The sequence below is a fragment of the Alosa sapidissima genome, chromosome 15 (genome assembly GCF_018492685.1).
Source record: "Alosa sapidissima isolate fAloSap1 chromosome 15, fAloSap1.pri, whole genome shotgun sequence".
NCBI lineage: Eukaryota > Metazoa > Chordata > Actinopteri > Clupeiformes > Clupeidae > Alosa > Alosa sapidissima.
In genome coordinates, this window is record NC_055971.1 from 17080278 (window position 1) to 17101473 (window position 21196).

At 42.9% G+C, this 21196-nt stretch overlaps 1 protein-coding gene across 3 annotated transcripts; it reads right to left on the reverse strand.

Moving 5' to 3' along the window:
* Positions 1-433: 433 nt before the first annotated feature.
* LOC121684022 (spartin-like) lies at positions 434-11410 on the reverse strand. Of its 3 annotated transcripts, none has more exons than XM_042063943.1 (8): positions 11029-11408; positions 9689-10488; positions 6706-7008; positions 4713-4851; positions 3988-4182; positions 3271-3429; positions 3032-3122; positions 434-2099 (listed from the first exon to the last, which is right to left on the reverse strand). In XM_042063943.1, the coding sequence occupies exons 2-8, from the start codon at positions 10484-10486 to the stop codon at positions 1880-1882; spliced, it is 1905 nt and encodes a 634-aa protein (XP_041919877.1). In that variant the 5' UTR covers positions 10487-10488; positions 11029-11408; the 3' UTR covers positions 434-1879. The 3 variants fall into 3 exon arrangements, with proteins under 3 accessions (XP_041919877.1, XP_041919878.1, XP_041919879.1); XM_042063944.1 differs by having other exon boundaries at positions 6811-7008; positions 11029-11406; XM_042063945.1 differs by having other exon boundaries at positions 1960-2887; positions 11029-11410.
* Positions 11411-21196: the final 9786 nt, after the last annotated feature.

Here is a 21196-nt window from a genome sequence, read left to right on the forward strand (position 1 = left end):
CATGGTGCACACACTCTTCAATGACAGCTTGAGGATCATGAATTAAATTTCAACCACTCTTACCACCAATAAATCTATTTCACTGCATTCTTTTCACAATCTATTCCACTAATAAATCTATTTCACTGCATTCTGGTGATCATTTACAGTTTTAAGGTTCCTGCAAGGATTACACTGTGTGTGTGTAATGTCTGCATTGTATTACTGAGGTCATTATAGTGATATAGTGAACTATAACAGCCCGGAATATTAATTGAAAACACCCCCCCCCCCCCCCAGCCACCCACAATGGCAAAGTCTTAATAGGAAGCAAGTATGTGAGTGTTTTCAAATGCAAATATTTTTCAGCAGTAATAGATGTTATGTTACCTTAGTGAAAAAAATAATAATCTCATAAGCAACTAAAAACAAACAAAAAAAGATCAATCAATTGTTCCTTCAAACAGGTGTTTATTATGCCTTCACCTTAAAGACACTTTTAATTTAGCAACACATTTTTGTGGATGACCATAACATGAAGTGGACATTCAACGTTGCAGTTCAAGAATAACCATTTTAGCACACACATCAACAAATATGTCTGAAAAAGGACAACACATTAACTGAATTACACACTTTTTTTCTTCACAGGTTAAAAAGCCAGGTTAAAATGTTAGAAATATTAGAAAGGTCTTAAAATGGTACAATTGGGTATGTTAATCAGGCAGCTATATTTAATGTAATCAGTTTAACAGCGGAAATTACAGTAAAACACGTTGACATTTACAGTTAGTGAGATGAGGTGTTAGTGATCATAATAACATCAGTCAGTTAATTCAACCTAAAATGTGTTAAGGCTCTAGAGAATGTAGTTACTGTTTGTCTCTGACATATTCAAGATCTAAGGCCATTGTACTGAAGTGTCAGTGGTAACCCTGAGGGCTATAATACAAAGCAAGATCACTGGGTCACCCAGGTAACTTCATGAGTAACACATCTCAAAACAACTTGTGACTTTTGAATCAAAAGATTCTTGATATAGTGCGCACGTCTCTCTCTGACACACACAGTGACTAAGGGCCATTCACACCAGGAAAGATAACTATAAAGATAAGTGTCACTACTGTACACCTACAGTATAACTATATGAACTTCCATACTGACCAACAACAAGACAAGTCTCTCCTTGTGTTGATGGATCTTATGTCTAAAATTTGATGGATTCTGATTGGCTGTCAGTTTCTTATTCCCAAAATCACTCCGAAAGTAATTCCAGACAATATTGTTCTTCATGTTGTTATTGTTAAAAGTGTGAGTGTGGACATCATTCATTTTAGCTAAAGCGATACTGTTATCGTTTTAGTTAGCGTTCTTGGTGTGAATGGCCCTTTACTTCTCTGAAGTCACTTAGGTAAGCGTGTAATCTCGTTGTGTACACCCCTCTGGTGAGAAAGGGTAGGCTCGCAACATACAACATCTTCAAAACATCACTTTGTCCATCATCTCAATTGATACTTTACAAAAAACAGTGTAGACTAGAAAAAAGAAAACAAAAAATCTAAATCCTATAGGTCCTTTTTTCCTCATTACAAGGGCTAAAGTGCTCCAGGATGCGACATTGCACGGCTGGCATTGCAATTCTAAAAAAGCATATCGGCAAACTAGAATTAGGCAAGTAGAAAATATGTGAGTCATACAAATAAATATTTTCTTTAAATATATAATCCTCATAAAATATGAATATAGATTACAGCTTTTTATAGTCACTATACTGATAAGTATATTTATGTGTATATATATTTAAATAGAGATATATATTTTCAAATGAAAAATGTAAGGCTCTATGGAGTAATAGCACTGAAATAAGGAGGAGAGGTTTGTGGTCAGTGGTGGGTGATATTCATGACTTTTTGGGATCCTTTTGGGGTTTGGCCACTGGTTTCTCTTTCCCAGGGCCCTCCTGGATCTTGTAGTCTTCCAGCAGGGCAGCAGCCGTCTGCTTGCCTGTCCTCTTCACCACAGCCTTGATGCCCAGGTTGTCGATGTTGAAGGCGGTCATGCCCATGTTCATGGCTGAGTTGACTGCATGGTCGGTGGCCTGTCCGGCCTCAGCCCCATACCTTCATCGCATGTCAAAGTGATGCAAAAGGCAAAAGTGAACAAAAGGGGAGGAGGGGAGATTGTCAGAGTGAAGGGGAATGGAGAAAGTGGAAATAGAGTGAAGGCCATGGTGAGAGAGAGAGAGACAGAGAGAGACAGAGAGAGAGAGACAGAGAGAGAGAGAGAGAGAGAGACAGAGAAAGAGTGTGGATTAGAGCATGCAAAGCCATCAAGCCCATGTCTGCGCGGATGTCTGGGTGATATTGACATTGAAGAAACCTTCTGATTAAACAGTGGAGGAAGAAAACCAATTGGCATCCCAAATTTCAGGAGAGCCAAATTACTCGTTAAAAAAACACCAAATAATGAATACCCAATCATATGGGATAGCTTTTTCCACTGCTTCTACAGCATGTTGTAATTAAACAACTACAAATCCCAGAACCAAATTACCCTGCCAGGCTGTAAACATGTCACATTCAACTACTGCCTACTGGCACCCTCTGTGTTTGACAGACTGAGGGGAAAAAGTCAGACACCCCCAAATCCATTAGTTGCGGTGATTAACAGAGTGGAGAGCACAGCCAGGCTAGACAGCACAGGCAGTAGCATATTGGTCAGCGGCACGCCAGTGACTCACTGCATTACCCAAATATCCAATTAGAGAGCAGTGCACATAAGCCGGAGCCATGCCTGTTGCAATGACGGGTTGATCTGGCATTAAGCAGGTTTTAATTGATTTAAGGAGAGGGGGAGTAGGGACTACTTCTTAACTGGAGGATCTAGGGCCGCATCTAGACCCCTGTATCTGTAAGTGAATGGGAAAACAACATTGTGAGCACGGATTTGTCGCGTTCATTAGGATACAAGAGCAATCCAAGCAAGCCAGTGGGGAACATGTCTCCGAATGCAACAGACCAACAGGGAAAAACGTATTTATAGAAGCACTCACTTGTGTTTGACTGTGGTGACAGTCTCTGATGCAACGTTCTGAGCAATGTCTTTAGCTGCCACTTCCAAGCCCGTCCAAACAGTAGCAAAACCTGTGCATTAAATGACAAGCAGACACACACACACACACACACACACACACACACACACACACACACATTGCAATATGCCATTAGGCATATTTTAAGCTGTGTCAAATGATTAAGCCATGTCTTCCACCAGTAGGTGGTGCTGTTGTACCTTGCACTCCACTGGCAGCCACCACCATGGCTCCGTCGATGTTGGAGCGGCCATCCTTGTCCTTCCTCATGGACTCCGGGATCAGCTTGCTTCCGTGCTTCTTCACATGAGGCGCCAGCTCTCGCCCTACGCAGCCTGCCACTGTGCACACCCCGTCGACTGTCAACACAAACAAACAAACAAAAACAAACAAACAATCAGCCACTTCACTAATACAGCACTCAGTGTCTGCTACAGCAGTGCTGTGATGAGAAGATGGGGACATCCTTTAGCTGTTAGTGATGGCTTTTGTCAACAGCTTACATAGACAGCTAGATTTCAGCTTAGTAGAGCATGAATTACAATGATTACTATAAATGTCCTCAAGCAACCTCACACATACCCCATTTTCCATTATATTTGGGCACTTCTTGCCAGTAGCTTTATAAATGTGTTGACTATAAATGCTGAACTTCCTCTTAACGCATCTTGTGTATTTTCTCTGTCAGTCACTGACTAGTTATTGCCAAAGAGAGCTGGACAGATTTATCACCGACACGCACAAAAAGACACACACAATCACCCCATCATTTTTTCCTGAAAATAAGTATAGCTTTTATAAATTACACAGGGGGGGGGGGGGGGGTACTATGACTCCTCAAAGAGCCGTCAGTCTGGAGCCGCAGCGGCGTCCTTCCAAACCCTGCTTGGCAGTTTCCACGCTCAGCATGGGCTTACCCAGAAACTGGCTGACTTTGACGGCTCCGCCGGTGGCCTGCTTGGCCACTTGCAGGCTCTTGGTGACGGTGGGGCTGACGTGGGTGGGCTTGTCCTCTGGGGTGATGTGATCCCGCAGCTTCGACGCCCCCTTGTGGATGGCCTTGCCCGTGTACTCGGCCCCCTTGACCAGTCCCCAGCTCAGCCACGACGCCCCTATAACGGGCAGTACACACAAAGCATTCAATCCCATTCAGCTGAATGAATCTACAAAAGTATAATAGAATATAAAATATCATATAAATTATCTATAATAACATATGGTGAAATTTCACCAATTTAAGATTGTGATACCATCCTATCCACATCCAGGATGTTGCTAGACAGGCATCCCGGATGTTGCTAGGGGACGGTATCTAGGATGGTATCGAAATCTAAAATTGGTAGCATTACTACTCCATTTCAACCCTCTTAAGTGAAATCAAGGATTTTGATTTCACAATGTGATGGGTTTTCCAAGATCCCATCACATATATAGTAAACATAACATATGCATACGTTTTGACTATATGTATAATGCCTCAGGAGATACATTGACTTGATTCAAACCAAATCAACTATACTATTTCTACTTACTTGCTATGGAATCATCTAGAAAACACGCAGAGAGCTTAAGAGTGTGTGCCTATTGCAATAGAGGCCCATAGAAATGTGTAGAGGTCACAGTGGCTTTCTCAGTCCCTCACCTGTGAGGATGCCCTGGGCCACCTTCTCGCTCCACTCAGGCAGTGTCTTTTCATCTCCATCAGGGGGCACTGTGGTCTCCGGGGGCTGCAGAGGCACCTTCTGGCCTAGGTTGATGGTGTCCGCTTCGGTCCCGGGGGCCTGCAAGAGGACAGCAGCAGCCCACACACGCACGCACACACACACATGCAAAACACACACACACACCCAGCCCTTTAGAGCATGGCAACAGGCACAACATATCCAACACACAGCCGCTACGCTACGCTCTCATAGGGGAGCAGTATAGCATAGCAGAATATTTAGCTTACTTCATCAGAGCAACAGCAAAAGCATCAGGGCTGATGGTAACTGGTTGGAAGCTGGTTTTATTCTACTGCACATTACCTTTCCACCTGCAGACACTAGAGCGGTCCTCGCTGGCAGTGCCAACAGTGATGTGTAGTGTGTGTGTGTGTGTGTTACTGCCCCTGCCCTGTCATCTCTTCCACTCATCACTGTCTGTTTGTTTTGCTGCTGTGCTCCTTGCGCTACCGGGGCGGGTCACAAGGAGAGGCACAAAGCTGTGTGTTGTGCCCAAAAAACAATGGGGCCGACTGTTCTGTTGTCCTTCCGCTTGCTAGGAAGAACAGAGGCCTCAGTGGCCGGTCCCTTCCCTAAAACCCCAGATGCCTTCGAGATCTAGAGCCGCCTGCCTGGGACGCTTGGGCATTCAGAGGGAGTATGCTTTACGTGATGGCTGTTCCATATTAGTGTCTGTGGTTTCAAACGCCATCATGCATTCAGTGGTTGCCTATGTGAATTCCCTGGGGATAATATTTTTTATTAAAATACCCGTACAAATGACAAGACATATGAAATGCACCTGAACACCTGCCTATAAGATCTGTCTGAGCTTGTTCAGAAGCAGCGCTCTCCCTCTCCCTCTCCTCTCTCTCTCCCCATTTCTTCATCATCTCTCTCCTTTCATTAGCGTTGCCTGACTTGCAGAGGCAGGTGGCGGCCTGGCAAGCCAAGGGCATTAGAGCTCAGTAATGCCCTTATCCCCTGCTGGTCCCAAATCCACCAGAGTGCTTAAGTAAAGGCCATAGAGTTCAGCAACAAGTAGCTCTCCACACTCTTTTCTTTCTTCTCTCTCTCTCGGTCAGTTTCTCTCTCTAGGTGCATGGTCAGCATAGCTCTAACCGTCCAAGCCTAGAGGTGTTCCACTACTATGTTATGCATATCAGTAGTAAGCGTTGGTTGGTTTGGAAACGCTGGGAATACCGCATGAAATTCCAAGTGGTCTGGGATTAAAGGGCCCTGGAGAGAGGCTGAGGTGTTAGTCATCTCCATCAGCAATGCTCTACTCTTTGGCCAGCCTCAATGACCTCTAGCCTGACCTTTTCCATATGAAGAAAGTGGTTCCCAAAAAAACACTGGTAAGCGACTCTTGACTGACTCACACATCCAGTTATTCAAATATGGTGTGACTTGTGTGTAAAACCTTACTCTCCACTGCAATACATTGAATACAATTTGGTCCTGAAAAGAAACCATCTGATTCGACAACACTTGACTAAGAACTTAGTAATATCCACTGTTGCACAAGGCATCAGAGACTCTGTGATTTAGGAAAAGGTCTTTCAGTTTAACCACACCCGTGACCCAACACTTGGAATTTCAGTGGTGTTCCCCAGTGTTTCCATTAGTACCTGTTTAAACACATCTCTCAACCTCTCAAACACCCCTGTGATCTGTAAAGGACACAGCAGCAAAAGCGTTCATTTTCACACCACATGAAATCAAATCGACTGGAATCAAAGCGAATTAGACACAGACGAGACAAACAGGCAGACACAGTGCACGTCAGAAAGCGGAAAAGGGATGATCCGGCCACCCAGTGATTTGAGTTAAGAGCCGCCGTGAACATGCAGGGTTGAGTTGATTGCAGAGTGCTCCGTGAGTGAAGGACTTGACAACATTTCGGCGCGTTTTACCGTGCTGATACCGCACCTGTTTGTGTGGGAGGGGGAGGGCGGGGGCGATGGTGGTGCCTGTGGCGTCGGAGGGCGACCCCTGGGCTGCGTCGGCTGGTGAGGGGGCACTGGTGTCGCTCACCTGCACTCGGAGGTCGGTCATCTGGGACAGCAGGTCGCAGAAGACCTCACGCTGAGCCAGGGGCAGCTCGGACGAAAGCACCACCCCAACATAGGAGCCCGGCAGTTGCGCCATCAAGTCCGGGAACATGAAGACACCGGTGTTGCAGAGCAGGACCGGCGAATCGGTAGCCATCAGCGGGTAAAGCCAGTCACACACCTACAGACAGTCACAAGGGAAACAAAATAAGAAACACACACGATGTTTGGGTACAGTTTACAGCTTTGTGTGCATCCAAAACCTTTCTTTATTTAATGAATTTGTATTCTATAAGCGTTGTTTTGCATAAGTCTGTTGTTTTGCATAATTTTTTTCAAGAATACTAATCTTGATTGACGCAATCCTGGAAATAATTCAGTTTACGATAACTGAAAGAAAAGAAAAAAAACGCAAAAAAAAGACAAAGGGCTCCGAATATGCCTCCACTCTGATTGAATACTTTGCATTTGAAGCATGCAGCTAGCCTGGGTGTTCCCATGCTGCCTTGCACGCGATTTGATTCATGCTGCTAAGGCAGCCTGGAGACCATGGAGCAAATTTTCGCCTGAGATAGGGAACCAATCACAGAACAGGGGGGAAAGCAAGACGATGATGAGCTATGCACAGACGCATTTGATAGACATCCGTGGCACCCAATAAACGGATCTGGGCATTTTTTTTCAAATACGAGAAAATGAACGTTTGGTTCCCAGACCACGTCTCATTGAGAAGTGGTGGCGTTAGCCAGGCTAGCATGCAGCCAGCATGATCATAAAACCACAAGAAAATATGCAAACTGAGCATTTGGCTGCCTGTAGACGTGAAAAAGTTTAGAGTTGAGTCAACAACAGCATCAGCTACTTGAACTTTGTTTACAGCAGATCAGCTCAAGAAATACAAACTACCCCCCCCCCCCCCCCCAAAACATCCTTCAAAGATCTCACTTAAAGGCAATGAGAGTGAAAGGTAATATTGTGGCTGCTGTGTGAAGCCATGATGAATACCTCAAGACCAACACATGCAATAGACTTTTAATCTCAATGTCAACAGATAAGTGAGCAGTGCTTATTATGATGACATTGCAGGCCAAATATTTGCACTGCTGCAGAAAATGAAAGGGCTTTCTATTCTCCACCAACAATGACACGTGGAGACAGGGGGCTTGTGTCAGAGTGTGTGTGTGTGTGTGTGTGTGTGTGTGTGAATGGGTGGGATGGATAAATATATAAAAAAAGAGTTAGATACAGAGGGGGAAAAAAAAGAGATTACACATGAATTAAAGTGAACATGAGACATGAATGTGTGTGTGTGTGTGTTTAATAAACAAAGATTCACTGTGTGACTTCATGCAGGCGCATCTGTGTGACAGAGCCGTCTGAATCATAGCTGCTGGACTGAATCCACTTCGAGTCCATTTTCTTCTCGTGGCTCCCGACTGTCGGCTGACAGCAGGATTAAAGGCTACTGGCAGATCGACAGCATGATAGTGGCATGGAAGGAGCTGTGTCACTCACCTATCTATCCATCCATCCATCCATCCATCCACCCCCCCAGCCAGTCAGCCTGTGGCAGCTGGAGTATCTGTCTGGCTCTCAGCTGGGAGCCAGGAGCCACTGTAGCCCACAGGCCTGAGAAAGTCATCAGAGCAGACAGCTGATGGAGCATCAGGAAACCATCCTGAAGCTAAGCTAGCAAACAGCCCCAGCTGCGGCACTGCGCCACGTGGAAAATCCCAGTCATAAATAATACATCCACTTAATTCTACCACACAGCCCTTGAGACCAAAGCAAACACAAGCAAATCATCTTCCCTCTCTGTTGGCTCTTTAAAGAAGTGGGACAACTTTTATTGGGGCTTTTCACAAACTGGCTCCAAGGAGGGGAAACGGACAATATGAAAATGTTGCACAGTGTTGTGCAAAGGGACAGAGAGACAATGCCAGCCTGTCTAGTGGGGCACTCGGAGGAACAAGCCTGTGTCATTCTTGCCCGGGCTCCTCTAACACACTGGTGAAAGGTTACAGCACTCCAGTTACCTAACCGCTTTCTGTTGGCTACATGGATACTACCCCATCAGCTGTGAGGGTTTACAAAGCACAAACACATACACACACACACACAATCACAGACACACGTCCAAAACACTTTATAACCTCTGCTCTGGCTGCACTGGTTCGGCCTATTATCAGCACAACGTGCAGTGCAGTCGTCCAAAGTGTAATTCTCGGGTGCAAAGGTATGTCTCTATGGCAGTGGGGCAGTGCACGTGTGCGTTTGTCTTGTGATGGGTGGTTTCCCGTGCCCTTGTACAGTAGTCTGGCGGCACGCAGCCCTGGGTTAAGAGGCCAGTGGTTTCCCTCTCTCTCTACGGCATGACATCACATCCCAGCAGTGCTAATGGATTTAGAGCTGCGAATGAGTAAGTGCTCACATGATCCTGCTCTCAGGGGACAAAGATAGGCCTGATTAGTGATGGGGGGGGTTGTATGGGGAGGGCTATGGCTGAACATGTTGACACTGAACCAAGTAAGTAGGTTATAGGCTGACGGCTGGGTAAAGCCCAAGGAACGTTGGTTTACATCAGCTGACAGGCGGGCAGGCAAACAGTTGGAAAGACGCACTGTACTGTAGTTATCAGATATTGCATCATGAATAGTTCTAGATTTTTCTTAACCAACTTAGCCGTAATTGTATTTTTATATAATTGTATTGACTTATTTGTTGTGATTCCTCTTACTGTTTGGTAAATAATCCACAAGCATGTTTAAATACATTTCACAGAATGATTAAATACATTACTCTTATATGCAGTCCCTCATTTCTCTGTGGCATCCTACCCCAGCTTGTCAGGTGTGTCTTACCTGCAGAAAGGCAGGGGGTCGGAAGGGCATCCTCTCGGAACTCTCACTGGTGAACTTGACGATGCGCAGGTAGCCTGGGTACGAGGGCGCGCTAACGTGCCCCTCCGGGGTCACAAAGAAGATCTGCACTCCATGAGGCAAGAAGAAGAGCTCCTCTCCATCCTCACCCAGGCTCTGGGGCGATGGAGGAGTGTTGGGCGCGTAGCTGTAGAACTCGTCCCCCACCAGGGACCTCTCACCAGTGTCCGTGCCGTAAGAGATGGACGTATGGCCGTCAGCGGCCTGAGGAGAGTACACTGGGGGGAGCTCGGACTGGGAGGGCCGCAGGGACGGGGACGCAGGGGCCGTGGGGGACACCGGCAGAGGAGCCCCGGCCGGCTGACCATTGGTGCACACTGCCTGAGGGGGAAGCGGCTGTACCGGCTTCTCTTTGAGCAGTTTGGGGTAGAGGCCCTGTGAGGTCGCCCCGTTCCCAACAGTGATGCCGTCTGCGGGCTCTCCCGTCGTCTCCAAGACAGCCAGGCGTGTGGTAATGTTGTTCAGGGTCTCCTGCATCTTCTGCTGCATCTGCCGGGCTGAGTCCCAGGAGCTGCCCACGCACTCCTGGCCCTGCGAGGGCACGCTGATGGCCCGGAGGAGGTGCTGCCGGCCCTGGCGGTAGAGGTCCAAAGCATGTGCTCGATGTCCGGCTTCGTCCTCAGACAGACCCTCATTGATACACTCGAAGGCACGCTCGTAGCCATCCTGGATGACCTGCAGCCGGGCTTTGTCAAATGCTTCCTGTTTTGCTTGCTCCATGCCTGCAAGGGGTCAGATGAAACTACATATCAGTTATTACTACTGACTTACATTGTAATTTTCAATGGTCATTATTGTTATCAACATGCACTTGTTTTGAACATTAGACTGACATTTTGCACGTTTTAGAGAAGGTAATCAAATGAGTAAGATGGAGACAAAAGAAGTACCAGACTGCCGATAGAAGTAAGTAAATACTCTAGGAAGTTGATGTTAAGTCGTAGGCCAAACATTTGCCCAGTCGTTTATTCATCCTTACTTAGAGGGAACCTTCACAGCTTCCAAAACAATGGATTATCAAACAAACTAGATTATAAGGATACAATGTCTGACTGTACACTAAAAAAGCAGTCACTCAGCTTTTAATGTCATAGCTAACATACGCTGACATTACCACAAATAAACACGACTGAACAACTTTAGTGTGCCAAACAATCTGACTCACACACCACAAAGTCTAGTTGAAAGTAGAAGCTACATTACAAGGAACAAGTCATATAGACACAAAACCTCCCCAAGAGAAAGCAATAACGTTAACTTACCTGTGTTAGCTGGTAAAGAATCAAAACAGCGTGTGTTGAAATGACTAGCAAACAAACTGAATGCAGAGCTAGCTAATTACAACAACTAACGTTAGCTACCTAGTTAGCTAGACAGCTAAGTTGTATATCAAAAAGTAACTTGTTTGTTTGAGTCTATTCAACCCCATGAGAGGGCTAACGTTAATTAGTCAACTTGCGTTCACTGGCGAGCGATATGACAGTGTCCCCTCTTTGGTTTTAAGAAGGCGACAGGCTCACCGATTAGACTGATTGGTGACCAGCGTGGTCAAATAGGATCGCATGACTCATATACGCCAGGGAAAAGCACTTGTTTTGAAAGCCACCGTGAGTTTGTTGCGTAAACTACAATGGACAACATTGTCTTCATCGATTCGTTGGCCATTGTTCAGTGTGTGAAAATCAGCCAATCACGTAAAAGGTACAATGTCCTAAGACATGCATCTTCAGTGTCAAAATAAAAGTATTAGTTACAGTAAAACTCATCACTTTCAGTAGAGGGGTGTTTTCCTACTGTGTATCATATCACATTTTGAATTTCTAGTGTATTGACAACCAAAAAATAAATGTAGTCAGACCGTCTTTATCATGCATTATGCACGAGAACTAAAGGTCTTACAATGTTGTGTGTTGATACATCTGGCTCCCTCGCCCGGTAGTATTGATAACTACAGAGAAAACTGTCAAAATAACAAAATAATAGCGTAATACAAAATAATAAATAATCAACATTTAAATACTTAAAGACATTTCCACGGGAAAAGTGTTAGGATATTAAATACAGCACTTGACTAGACTCAAGCTGCAGTCAAGTCCTCATCGATCAGAGCAAAGTATACTGTTATCTGAAGATTGATGCAATGACTGTCTGCAACGTTGGACCGGCTGATAGCTTGAAAGCTATACTGTAGGCCTAGTGATAGACCAGAAGTTAGGCCTGTCTCAACTAGGCCTTGAAGTAGGCTAGTAATAACACTTTAGCATAGGCCTATCGTTGAAGATAGTCGCAACAAACATTCTATGATGTCTATTTGATCAGATGTCACCTTGCCAAAGTAGGCCTACAGTGACATATTGAACATGACCTTAAACTATTTGTCGGCTACTAGTATAGGCCTAATGCATAAATGGCTACACAATCACTGAAGTCAGTATTTCATGTAAATGAAGCAGAAAAAGAAATAAAGCGATACAAATAACAAAATAGGCAAGTCTGACTTTATAATTAATATAGCCTAACATTTAGGCCTAGGACATATTTGACTTTGTCATAGATTATAGCCTATTCATGATCAGTAAAGATCTGCAACATACCTATACCTATCTCCACAGATGCACCCAAATCCCCCCACAGCCCAGAATAGCACATATAATACATCTGAATTTGGCCTAGGCTACCCAAGACAGTCTAACGAATATTTCTCACAGGAAAGGAAAGAAAGGCTATTTCAACAATGCAATTTCTGTATTCTTCACACTGACACAGTGAAAAACAAACTTGGGCAACTTGACATATAGCATAGGCTTATCTGCAAGTCCTCCATTTGAGAACATCTGTGGTTAAGACAGCAACATTATGGCATTATTTTGCTAACAGGCATAAAACAGAACTTCCATAACCTCACACAGATTGGATCAAGCTGAGCGATGACCATGAAAGCTATCTTAATTGTGATCATCCTTAGGGACCAGATGAGCCTTCTGAGATATTTAACCTGTCCTATTCTTTCTTTATTTTTCTGCGATGTGACTTTGAAGTCAACATTTTCTCTAAAGGTGTAAATCATCTACTGACAGTTTGATATTACTTGTTATGGGCTGTAAATTCTTCTTTCAAAATGAATGATTCAATCTTAAAGGAATTCTTACAGTGATATGCAGTGCTATAAATTATCCATGCTTATGAGTGGATCAGAGTCATCTTTTAGTAATAAATGCTTTGAGTTCCAAAAATGCTTTGAGCTTTAAAAGCTTGTGCAATTTTTACTTGCACAGACATTTTAGTTGTAAGTGAGTTAAAACCCAATGATATTTTTTACTGTGAACTGCATGTTTTATTACTACCCTCAGAAGCTTCAATTTGGTAATAGTCCAAAAACATGTTGTTTGTTCTGCATTTAGCTTGTGTGAGCAGATGTGGTCATGCTAAGATGAAAGTATAGTTATCAAGAACACTCCTCAACTCAGCTCATTGCAACTCTGTGCAATCTGAATCTAAACGCACACCAAAAATGCTGAAGCAAATAATTTCTCATGTCACAATCTGTGCGAGAATAAAATCCTCTGTCTGTCCACATGTATTATGTCAGCACAAGATACTATATAAACCATTGATATTATTGCCTTTGGAACAATGACAGAAATCAAGGTATTTGAGATCAATTATCTGGAGAATTATCTAAACATTTCCACAAGATGCAAAGTCTTGTGATTTGACTATGCATTTGCCATGGAATGTGCTCTGCTAGTGCGTGCACCTGGAAGCAGAGAGTCCAATGCTGACTAAAGGTTTTGGCCAGCAGAGAAGAATAAAAGCTTGTACAGCCTCCAGACCGAACATTCAAAAGCAGATATACTCTATACTGACTGTGTGTACAGTGCACTGGAAGAGTACCATAATGCCTCCACCTGTTGGTCCTATTACAAATATATTTTCTCTTGCAAAAAGCTACAGACAATTCAACACACATTGAGAGTACACATTGGTAACTCCCTGGTAATATAAGATAAAGATGTAGTGTTTTAGTCAAGTCAAGTCAAGTTTATTTATATAGCACATTTCATACACAGAGGTCATTTAACATGCTTTACACAAGCAAACATAGCTAATACAAGCATAGAAGGGCAATAGTCAAAGAATAGTTTAAAAATTGAAGAATAAATAAAAGAAAATATAAATCACACAAGGTAATAGTACATAAAAGCATAAAAGGCCAATAGTTTAAAAGTGTTTGAGAAGTAATAATTAAAACAAATAAAAACAACATAGAATGATTATAGTCAAGCACACAGTGAACAGCAGCACTCATGGAGATTCTTGAAGTAGCCTAGTCCCAAAATGGTTAACACTCAGGGCCCTATCGCGGCGATCTAAAACGCATGGTCACTGGCGAATAGTTTAGGGGTTTGTCCAGTCCACATTGGGGGTGGTTTTGTTATCAAATGTTATCAAAGTCGGGCGTCAAGAAGGCGGTTCTTATGTTTTTTAATCAGTCATGGGTGTGTTTTGGGTGTAACATCCTTTAAAACAATGAAAATGACAACTGTGATTCCCTTTAACAGCAAGCAGCGTAACTTCAAACAGCGCATTGGTATTTTGATAGTCATCAGCGCATTTGAAGGAATCTGTCTATTCTGTTAGAATGACAGGACAACTACTTCACAGAATCCCCCTTAGCCCAATAGGGACAGCAATAGTACTACAAGGAGCAATAGTAGGCCTACTCACCCCGAAGAGTGCTCTGTGAACTGAGTAATGAGGATCTTACATGTACCACAAACTACACTCAGACATGTTACAAAGATTGCCTTTAGCAGACAATCACAAAGCAGTACAAAATCACATCCAGGATGACGTGACACACACACACATAACCCATGGGTCAGAAAAGAATAAAAAAACATTGCTGAAAGACTTTCTCAGATTCAAAAATGTGTAACTCAGTGATGCTAGTCAAACACTCAGTGAACAGCAAAACTCGGAGTTGTCTGTGGCTGCAGCCGCAGCATGTTGTTCACTGGAAAAACAGATTTTGTATACAGAGTATGCAACATTAATGTAATGTAATTATAAATTGAACATGAAAACCAAACAAAAAGAATAGACAGCAACAATTCACTGACAATTCCAGCCAGGAAACACCACTACCAAATCACAAAAACCAGACCAAATGTCAGCAAAAATGAAAGCAAAGAGAAACCTTTTCTACTTTAATGTTCTAGGCAAGTTCCCCAGTAATTGGTGCTCAGTTTATGATTTCCATCTATTTAAATGCTTTCCAGTATTGGAAAGCCTGCCCCAAGGCACTTCAGATGGTTCTAATCAGTCTGTACATTTATGGATAAGTTCTGCTACTGCTGCTACGATTAACCCAAAGGTCAGACTTCCCTTTCAGCAAAAACTAAAAGCCATGCAATTATTTTAAGACTGTTCCTGTTACGCTTACAGTAGATTTGGACTAATATGGAGACCATACAGTGCATTATTCACATTTTAACTAGATTAAAGTGTCAGATTATATCAGACTGCATGGTGCGATGAAATTAGATATATGAGTGATACACTAATCAGAACCTGCAAAGAATGAGTTTGCCTGGCGAAGAAGCGTATAGAAGTCGATTCAAAACAGCAAAAACAATTGGATCCATGAAGAATGCAATGCAATCCTTGTTCTGTGTGATACATACAGTAAACAGCACAAAGTCATTTCAGGTATTGTAAGCATTGCCCTCTTGTGTTTGCTATCTGCACTGACAATGCTAGAACAGGAGGTGTGAGGAACATTCTGACTGAAAGCTTTGTTCCTGTTTTGGTGTCCTTCATAAATATTTTTCTGGGGAAAGATGAGCTAACCAGTTGGACTACATGTAGTCTTCTGTTGTTTTGCTTTGGCCATTGCTTCAGAGCACCAGTGAAACCAATATCGAGGTCTCTCCTGAGTTTCCATGTTGCTTACGTTGCTTTTCCAACTGATACTATACGAGAGTATATACTGGGTTATGAGGGAGAGAAAAACAAAATGATTGTTTAATGTTTTGAACCAAGATGTTCTTATCTTGCTTGTAGATATTTCTTCCAGCATGATGTGGTCTCTGTCAGATGCAATGATGCATACACCATTTCATCTGTATTACACCCCTGAGGTCTGAGGAGATTTATCAGTTCATTGAAGGATGGTGCATTTTACAGTATTAAGTGCACATTTTCTAAAGAATGCATTTAGACAAAATGCTTGCCTGGTGTCTTAAATGAGAAGTGGCATTTAGTGTACAATGAATGGATTTAAATAATTATTCCTTTATTACAAGTATGGCAGAGAGAGAGAGCGAGAGAGAGAGAGAGAGAGAGAGAAAGAATGAACGTCTCGTGTTCCCACTCATTCTGTGAGGCATAATGACCATGCATGAACAAAAGTGCCGTCAACTTGACAGCATGGTGATAAAAACCAGATACACTTCACTCAAAGCAAAAAGTTTGTTATCTCCCAATCTTTAACGGTGTCATCACCGTCAAACTACCTGAGACTATTGTAATCAGAACTTATAGCCTGATCTGATGTTATGTGTTATTCAATCTATTTCATTCTGTTCCTGTACTCTCTCTGAGTATCTTTGTGTTACTATCTACTACTGTCTTTAGAGATAAGGGGCATATTATGATTTCAGTGTATTGCTGTTCTGCATGGTGCAGACCCTTCATTAGTATCCAGCATATTTTCCTGTTTAGTTAGAGGAGCTTGAGGATATTTATGCTAAGTCACGCTGTTTCTCCCTTGATGCGCATTATTGTGAATAAAACTCTGTTCCTGATTGTTTATACCATTTCCTGACTCTTCATTCATCTGTGGTATCAAAATGACCATCAAACCAGATACATTTCACACAAAGCAAAACCTGTGTTATCTCCCAATCTTTAACTGTTGCATCACTGTCAACCCGCCTCTCACAGGTCATATAACCTTTCAGAGGTCAGTGGAGTCGAGGGGATGAGGGTGGAGGATGGTGACTTTGCAGTGGAGAGATCTGAAATGGCTTATGTCAAGCCCTGTTTGTAACGGGAGTCCTTTGACCTGTGACTGACTTCCTAATGACAGGGGATCAGGACAGAGATGCATAAAATTTCACACAACAAGGTGGTGATTCGAGTTCCTCCAAGGTTGAGGAAATGCAGACCATATGGGATTTGGCCTGGATTGGCAGGAGGTGATCCCCCAAATGACCTTTAACACCTTGAACCAGGATCCATGCATGAGTGCAGATCCAGTTCCAGTATCAGCTCCTATGGGGGCAATGGTAGCCAGAACTGCGATACATCACGCACCGCATCATATTATCAGTTATTATTACTGGGAGACATGCACAAATGACCAACTCACACCATGGGAACTGGGTCAGTTTTCCATCTTGTTGAACGTGACTGATCTTCATTTCCAACTGCTCGTGTTATTTCCACAGTGTAAAACTCCACAGCTGCCCATGCTGTGGGTGATCTTCTGAGTGCACCAGAAACATAGCCAAACCATCTCATTGACTTCTACTGACACCAAAGAGTTCCTCACGATTGGTCATGGAGACTTTAACTGCCATTCCTACTTCATTTTCCCACATGTTAAACATTCCCACCTGCTTGCTAATTTCTCTCCTCGTCACGTTTTGAACTGAATCAATAAAGTAAACTCCCATGGCAACTTTCTCCATGGCAGCAGTGCTTGTGTTTGTAACGTGGCGTGGGAGAGTAGACCGTCTTGCCTTGTAAAGTTATCTCTGTGGTTGTAACGGATTGCTTAAGTGATGTGGCCCGTTTGATTCGACGTCCAGGAAACTGACACGCTCGTGAGGAGCAGTGAGATGGGAAGCCTCACGTCACCTCATTAAGGAACTATCATCTCTCATGGGCTGAGATGAACTCGTGGAGGAGAGCAGACAAAATCCTGAACAACTTCAATTTGACCCATATGATTTGAAGGATACTGTATATACAGTACAGTATTTCATAGCCTCATGATGATAGCTGATTTCTATTACTGTTTATGGTTAGATAAATTATGTATTAATGTGTGTTCTTCTATCCCAGCTGGCAAGGAAAGTGCCCACAATATGAATCTTTTTGGATTAATTTCTGGGGAACACAAATTCAAAAGAAGCATTCCCCTCCTGTCTGGCACATGAACAAATTAAACTTTTCAAAAGGAGTATGTGTGCTAGGTCCACTCATAAATTAAGCTGGTCCATTTACTTGGAAAGTCCGCCATGAGATTTAATAGATTTTTGGTTACCCAGATCACAAAGGGGAATTTGGACCTTCATTTCACCACTGCATTCGTTCACCTATAGAGGGCAGTGTTAGGACACAGACACATTTCTGTAAACAGAAAACACTGATGAAGAAAATCATAAACATGTGAGAGATTTAAAACATGTGGATAAGTTATGAATACTGTTCAGCTTAATTAAACATAAAATGGTTCTGAGATTGCTGAAAAGTTTGAATGTCTCTTTTATTGTGTGACCAGGTCAAGTTTGAGATCTTGTTTTCAGACCAATATTTCTTGATACCAGCTGTGTTGTGTTTGTTGAGAATTTCCTCAACTGATGTTATAGCATTGTTTTGCACATATGCCCTTAGTGTGTTTACAGATGTGTTTGTGTTTATACCACTCCATGAAACAGTGACAGGAACAGGCCTATGACAAGTAAAGCTAGAATGAACTGTCTAAATGTTAATATTTGAAATGTATCCAATACTTTACTTTAATTGCAATACAACAGAAGTTATTAGGAATTTGCTGCAATTTGCTGCAGGAATTTTGCTATCCATTTGAATATGCCATTTTGGTTTGAATGTATAATTAAACTGATCAAGGCCAGAAAATTATAGCCTGCCACATTATATCATATGAAAATATCAAGGTCCAGATGCAGCATACTAAACTTCATATCATTTTTTTTGTTACTTACATACATCTATTATCATATTTGGATTTTAAATTATATTTCAGTATTTCTTATGTGTATAATGGCAAAGTGCTAATGCATGTCATGCTGTTGAATCAGTGCAGTGTGTCTTGATTTGAGAGAAATAACAATCCTAGCAAAATATGATGGTACATTAGTGTTATGCAGATGAAAGGGAACTTGAAAGCAGCAGAAACTGTGAGAATGCAGCGATACTTTCTCTCATGCCAAAGAGTCTGCTCTATGTGTGTGTGTCAATGTCATTTCGGGAAGTACAAAGACAAAAAGGGTCCCTTAGGACCAGTGGGAAAAAAACAGAATTCCATGTTGTGAAGTCAATTTTCCCCTTGGCCTGGGAAGATCTTTAGAACCTTGTGATAAGTATAAGTATATATACTTTTTTGATCCCGTGAGGGAAATTTGGTCTCTGCATTTAACCCAATCGGTGAATTAGTGAAACACAAACAGCACACAGTGAACACACAGTGAGGTGAAGCACACACTAATCCCGGCACAGTGAGCTGCCTGCTACATCGGCGGCGCTCGGGGAGCAGTGAGGGGTTAGGTGCCTTGCTCAAGGGCACTTCAGCCGCGGCCCACTGGTCGGAGCTCGAACCGGCAACCCTCCGGTTACAAGTCCAGAGTGCTAACCAGTGGGCCACGGCTGCCCTGATAATGTTTTTGACTATCAATAGACTGGCATAGGGAATTTACCTGCTATCACTGCTCCTGCTACCTCTATTAAAAAGTTGTCCTCCAACTTTCATCCATATTCAGTCAGTTGCCTTCAAAGCATACAAGTAGCTGTCTAGTACAGGCACTTTAAGGACTGGGTTAACCTCTCCACCATCACATAAGGATACGGGTGCTCTGGGCAATGACTCAGAGTTCTCTTAGCATTCCCTGACTTATCATGTTATGAAGTGTTGTTATAAGCCCATGATTCAATCTAGACTCCAAAAATAAGGGGTGACGAACACATACAAATGTCAGATGGAGCCATTAGTTATCCTCCATGGCTGGTATGTGAGTATGCGCAATCTTTCCAATCAGTCTAGACCTCATATGGCTTCCCTGATCTCTCAGGGCTTCTGTAAAAAACTTGGTTTCCTTTAACAAGAACATAACTTTGCCAGATGGACAGTGTTCAACTGGAAACCTTAAACACTTACACAGATAGAATCAAAATAGCTCCAGGGATGAATATGTAATGGCGAGAGACTCTTGTACTGTACTGTTACAATTGAGCTTGGTGTACATTGCAGTGTATTTCTGCATGCAGAATTCAGAAGTTATGAATGACGTAGGTGCATTTGGTTTACTTAAGAATACAATTCCCCCATTGTTTATTTGATCCTCTACAGCGACACTGCTTTGGAATGAGCTCCAGGAGTGTTCATTTAAAATAGTGGCTAGGAAGTTTATCCAAGTCCAAGGTTAGAACATAATGTTGTGCCACTGGACACTGCCTGGTATTCCTTTAACCATGGCAATTATAAAATAACAAACGTGAGCAATCTGCCATTACGTCTTGCTTTTTTCCAATCCAAGGAGTCTTCCCAGAGAAATAAACTCCTGCTCTCCAGTTACAGATGCAGTGGATGGAGAAGGCGGCCATTAATGTGATTTGTGTTGTGGCCGTCTATGCCCCTGTGAGTTGCACTACAGCATACCTGGCAAAGACCCTGGTGTCCTGCTACTCTAAATTAGCTTCATCCAAACTGTCGAAACCTCAGAGGAGTCAACAGTCCCGAAGCAAGTTCCATATTACATCCATTTTCCACATTGATTCAGGAAACTATAAAAGGTTACCAGGATTTTCTTTCTATGGTACACATTGATTTAGGCTTGACCTACAGTAAAGCAATACAGATTCAACCTCAAGTTTAGATTTCTCTCTCAAGAAAGGGGGAAAGGGCAATAGTTCGCATCATCAACATTGTATTGACTGTAAAACGTCTCAGACTGAAATGAGGTCCCTAATTTTTTCCTCTCCTTGTTCCTTGGCTGAACTGAACACTGTCTGCCACACAAAGAGAGGATCCATGAATGCCAGCAACTTCGGGCAAGTGTCTCTCTTTGTTTCTGCCAGTTTGATGCAGGTGGCAAACCTGCTGGCACAGGAACCTGAATTCAGCTACCCCGCCCAAGGGCTGAAGCTTTCAAACATCAGACAGCCAGATGCCACAAGAAACTGGTTGGCTACAGTAGCCCAGAAATGCCCTCCCTTGCCTTTGGTAATACATCCTTTGTTCAATTATCAGTAGCAGTCATCAGTTTGAATCACACTGAGGATTGGTCAAATCTACAGCCACTGGAGCCTATGCTACTGTGGTTTATAAGTGTTTCAATCTATTGCTTTTGTTGCCATGGTGCATTGTGTTTGATCAAACTTAGAAGCAGCTTCAAAGTTAGGCGCCAACAAACACATGAATAAACAATAAAGATACTGAATGCAGATGTGTTGAGCAATGGA